General features: G+C 37.4%; 1 protein-coding gene across 1 annotated transcript in view; it reads right to left on the reverse strand.

The window, feature by feature from the left end:
• Positions 1-1875: 1875 nt before the first annotated feature.
• Positions 1876-5840, reverse strand: part of LOC144435865 (speract receptor-like) — a 71484-nt gene continuing 67519 nt past the window's right edge. The window contains exons 17-19 of the mRNA XM_078124504.1: positions 5718-5840; positions 4977-5075; positions 1876-4237 (exon numbers count right to left, since the gene is read on the reverse strand). The exon at positions 5718-5840 is cut by the window's right edge and continues 121 nt beyond it. Coding sequence (XP_077980630.1) covers positions 3333-4237; positions 4977-5075; positions 5718-5840 — 1127 coding nt within the window. The 3' untranslated portion in view covers positions 1876-3332. The remainder of the gene's footprint in view (positions 4238-4976; positions 5076-5717) is intronic.

Raw genomic sequence — 5840 nt, forward strand, 5'->3', positions numbered from 1 at the left:
GCCCAGCTGAGACAAATGGCTGCTGCCGATGTCCAACTTCAACATGACATACAATTCAAGAAGCCCAACACCAGTATGTTCTTGATTTTCTAAAACCATCTCAGGATCCAGCTGGAGTAAACTGGGGCAGTCAGGTAAGTCACAAGTGACAATGCTTTCAAACAAGAAAGGTTATAACTATCATATCAGTCTCCAGGTCAGGCCCCCAAACCTAATCTGTGACGTCATAACATATTATGGTTAACATAAAAACAAAACCAATCGACAGGTCTACCAACAATAAACTCTGATAGTAAAGAAATAACTTACACTTAAATCCCATTGGAAGTGAATTATAGACGCAGAAACATTACAATCTTTCTGTGTCCATTATGGAATTATATATTGCTGCAAAAATCATATAGATCATTAAATTTAAAACCCATATATTTTGAGTGCATCAAATAACGTTCAAAATGAGCATTTTACAGACCTATTGTTTTGGGTCGAAGGGGTGTTGTGGTGTATAAATGAGAAAGAACCTTCCTTGTCTTGTCTTGTAGAAATTGTTATTGTAACGTATTGGGGATGCAAAGTTTCTTAATTATGTTTAATTTTGTTGAAATTTGGCTGTAACAAAACATTGGTGGAAATGAAGCATTGATTGTGAAATAGCTGACGTGTACAAAATTACATTAACTGACATTGTTAACTAAAAACCCATGAATAACCTATAAAATGCCTCAATATATAGTACAAAAATATCTTCTATGGGAGACCCCCTAGACCCCCTCATCCCCAGATGAATGGGAGCCTGTCAACCAACAATCAGAAGCACCAACCTTTTACTGTCGTGGGGCCGGGTGTTATTATTAACCCTATGTGTAAAGGTTAATTGTTAATCTTAGATGTAAAGGTCTGAAATATTTGCCTAAAAGGCTAGGGACAGTCTGGAAATTGTAGAAAGACAGAGAGACAGATAAACAAACCCCAAACATAAACATACCTTAAGGATCGGAGCTAATACACGCGCTTCGACAATCGAATTATACACACTAAAATGGCGTCTACAAAACCGAGTGTTTTACAAATTGTACACATTGCTATGACGAGTATAAAATGTATTTACCCTTTCTTTATTATATAATTAATTTACAAACTCATTTCAAAAGTATGTACAATGCAAAACTTAATTAACTGAAAAAATTATAGAACTTGTCTGACGGAAGAAAAAAATAAAAGGAAAAATAACAATGTAACTACATTACATCAAGGTGACATTCATTTTACAACGTAAATAATGAATCCATCAAAAGCGTGTTGAAAATTTCTATGAACATGCCAAAATATACATTCCTTATATGTTGTGTCAAACAAACTGGGTTAGAAAGGCACACAAAAGTTACTGGTTTGATATTCTAACAATAAACTAGACACATTATGCTCATATTGACTGTTTCAATTTTGTTCCAAAATTATTCTGCTTCTGAATCAATGTCCTCGTTTAAGCTTTTATGTGAATGAATCTTTCTCATTGTGTGAACAAGTATGTGTATCATCATCATCATCATCATCATCATCATCATCATCATCATCATCATCATCATCATCATCATCATCATCATCATCATCATCATCATCATCATCATCATCATCATCATCATCATCATCATCATCATCATCATCATCATCATCACCACCACCACCACCACCACCATCATCATGTATGTATGTATGTATGTATGTATGTATGTATGTATGTATGTATGTATGTATGTGTGTGTGTGTGTGTGTGTGTGTGTGTGTGTGTGTGTGTGTATGTATGTACGTACGTACGTATGTATGTATGCATGCATGCGTGTGTGTGTGTGTGTGTGTGTGTGTGTGTGTGTGCGCGCGTGTGTGCGTTCTTGCAAGAAATTTAAGCTCACGGAAGGTTTGAAACGACAAGGCTTGTATGTAATCTACTCATTCAATTCAAGACTCAAATACATCAATTACTGCTTGTAGTTAAATAACAGAAAGGGACATTTTGACATTGGCACTTTGAGATAACAGATTCACTGGTTTAAATAGTTTTACATTATATCCCATATGTATGACATGAATGACATTGTAGACCTATTTACTGTACTAGCGGAATGACCACACTAAAGAATAACGGACGGGTATAGTTTATCAAATTATAGACAGTGGAGGATCAATGTCATAGCAAAAAAAGGGTTCCATATGTAGGTCACACTATGTACAGTATCAGGCGTTCTTATGTGTCGACCAATAAAATGTGCAAGATCAAGCAGGCTATAAAAGAAATCGTCGAATGAGAGACATCGAGTGAAGTTTTTATTACGTATCTCCAGAGCATTTCCTGCTAAAATTGCTGGCAATGTTTGAGACGCTGTTGTAACGATTATTCTCTTTGAAACAAGTTTAGTTTGGTTCCTAACCAGGCAACCATTCACTTTCTATTATTCTGGTGCAATAATGAAAGGACTTTCAAATAAACACGCGTATCATTTTCTATTATAATACTGATGTGTTAAATTTCTATAGACTTTCATTTACTAAATGGTGACTCTTGTTAAACTCAGAAAGGCAAGAAAGAACATCAAGTAAAGTGTGACAATCAAGATTCACAGCGCATAATCAATGGTTGTGAAGTGTCAACGTCAATTGCACAGGATCATAGGATTGGTTTGCAGTTTAGTAATACATTCATAACGCTAATACTGGACAGATAGACGCTCTTAATGTATCTGGGAAATTCACCTTGGATAAAGAAGGGAATTTACTCAGAACGTTTCAAGAAATAACTTTATATTAAGATATGAAAACGCATAACAGTAACACAAATATATTATGTATAACTCTTCCGATAAATATTAAAATAACTTTGGTCACTCTATTTACAAAGAAATACTTGGTTACTATACAGAAGACCTCGGTAAATATTCCAGCTGTACATGTACACACATCATCATCATCATCATCATCATCATCATCATCATCATCATCATCATCATCATCATGACATTTGGTTCGTTGTCAGTTTTGCGTTTATACGAGTAAGAATTTGAATAGAGAAAAGTGACATTTAGTAAGTTCTACCAAATTAATACGGGTGTTAGGTTTTCATTAGAGCACATCCACAACACAACTTATTTCATAAATTAATATTGTCTCAAGATCAACAGTTCAAGTGTTCCTCACGACCTCTCTGCACCATAACGTGTCAAGTTGTATTTCAGTGAGAACGTGTTCCAATATGTCGGAAAGTTGATAAGGTTAGATTGGTAATTAGGAATGGATGCTGATTCCCACAATGATTCTAGGACTGCGAATCGCGATCAAGTTCACGACACCACGTAATTGTTACCATTTGTATGGTCATAGGAAGTACCACCGAATCCGGAATCTGCGAGACTTGTTTTCTTTGTGGTACATTCTGATTCCAAATTGTCTCTATGTGATGAATCGTTGGGACTAAGGTGAGACTTATTCTTTAAGTTCACCATTTCCATACTGTCCATAATGCTAGTTGATTGTTGTGGACAGTCATGTGGTGAGGTAGGGGGCGTAATAGTTAGTCTATCACTAAGAACCCGTGAACGCCGCTGCCAGACTGGTTCCTCCATATCTTCCATCAATGGAGTGGTGCTATTCGGACAACACTCATCCGGAGACAATGAACGGTAGTGTGGTAAACCGTTCACACTGTCATCGAAAGTCAATACATGAGCCTTTTTGGCCTGATGAGGCTTCGGAAGAAATTCTTCGCTTTCATCACTAACAGGCATATGCCCCTGTTCCATCCTTTCTAATGATGTCCGACTACGATCAATACTGATATCATTACTGCTATCACCAGTTGGCTGTGACTGATGTGACTTGATTGGGGAAAGAGGTCGAGGAAGTTGAGGTGGAGGAGGAAGAGGAGGAATCTTCATAGGTGTGGCCGATTCTAACACTGAAGGCGCGTTGCTAATAGTTTCTGATTCGGGTTTACTGCTCACAGAAGTTTTCTTTGATCCAGCTGTTTCGTCGTCACTGTACTCGTCCTGCGAGTTTGAAGACAATTTGTCCAAAGGTGGTTGACTGATTGTAGATACTTTCTTATACCTTGGATCTTGACCTTCCAGCCAGTACGTCATAATCTCACCTTTGCCCTTCATAGCAACCAACCCTCTCTTGGTTGTCTTGTACCCTCCAATCTTGTCTAGGCAAACCTTACACTGTGGACTCATATGGATCTTCAAGGCTAAAGAAATGTAGATAGAGAGTATGTCATTACGACCTGTCTTTTATGTGAGCGTTATGCGTACGTGCTTTCCAATAGAATCCAGTTAATTAAAACAGAACGTCACGTGTCGATTTACTAGCATTGCTCTAATTTAACGTCGTGCTCAACAAAAATCTTACTGTACACCTGGTGTGTGAAAACTCTACCAATGTTGCTACAGTTTCTTAGCGTTGGCTAGTTTAAGTGGTCGACACCTCTAAAATACAAAACGGATAGAAATGTAACAGTTGTACTTGTACTTACATTCGTGTCGAGCAACACGATAACATGTAGCAATGAAAGTAAGATCCGCATCATTAAACTAGTTTAAATTGATTAACATGTAACAGTTGCATTTACTTTCCTGTCATGCAACAACGTAAAATGTAATTATAATGAAAGCAAGATCTTTGTAGAGGCAGACGACGTTATGTTTATCAGCTTAATTGGCTTCTGTGTCTATAGTACTAACTCGAATTCGATGTTGTAGTAAATAAGCTTATGTGTATGTAATAAGCAAGAATGATAAAATCGTGTATTTCAATAGTTTGTCGTTCAATTCTTAGGTTTGTTTCTCTGAAGTTATCCTGTTTGATAAGGAAATGTACATCTTTTGTTTTGTATCATTTTCTTGGTATAGGCCCAGGACAGTTGCTTTATAGGCAAGGACCAACATTTGAGGCTACTACAATAAAAAGGGATTCGCCGTTATTCCTACCTTCGCCATTAGATTCCATCCTGGAAGCTGTGTTGACAGTGTCTCCAAATAGACAATATCTGGGCATAGTGAGACCTACAACACCAGCACACACAGAACCTGTGAAGGTAAGGGTTGTGGGATAATAATGTTGAAAGATGCTTATAAACTTCAGTTTGGTGTTGTTGGGTTTTAAATTTGTTAATGAATTTACAGTGAACCCAGGAAGCGTTCGCCAGAAGACTGAACATGACATACACTGATCATTTGGCAAGTTGAGGTTGTTGTTCTACTTGCACTTGTACTACCTCACGCAACAGGATAGTGATTTAATTGAGGAGAGAATTTCGTTTACACTAAACATGCACAAATATCTTCTTTGATCATGATCAGACGTATAGACGTTACATAGTCATCTGACAAACGTTTCCTGTACACACACACACACACACACACACACACACACACACACACACACAGACAAGCACTTTGCCATTCCCTGCATTATACATGTAATAACAACTGCCAAGAGGAGTTTAAGGTAGTTGCATCGACACAACAATATTAGCAATGTTCTTTAGTACGATCGATGGGTACAGTATAATTTTTCATCTCATTTCCCGAGTTTTCAACATCGACAATACTGCTGTAACTTAGGTACATGACACGAAAACGCGTTTACATTCTCATAGCAGTCATAACTTGAGTTCGATTTCACAATTAGTGATAAAGTTCAAATATCTTACTAGCATCGGTACTTACCCGAGTGTATACCTATCCGAAGTCGAAGTTGTTCGTGTGGTTTGTGTCGAATTTGAAAGTGGCTCATTTCCTCAAGTAAATGTAAGGCGCTTGAGGCAATTTCTGCAGCATGTCTGTGTCCGT

This window comes from Glandiceps talaboti, chromosome 5 (genome assembly GCF_964340395.1).
Source record: "Glandiceps talaboti chromosome 5, keGlaTala1.1, whole genome shotgun sequence".
Lineage (NCBI taxonomy): Eukaryota > Metazoa > Hemichordata > Enteropneusta > Spengelidae > Glandiceps > Glandiceps talaboti.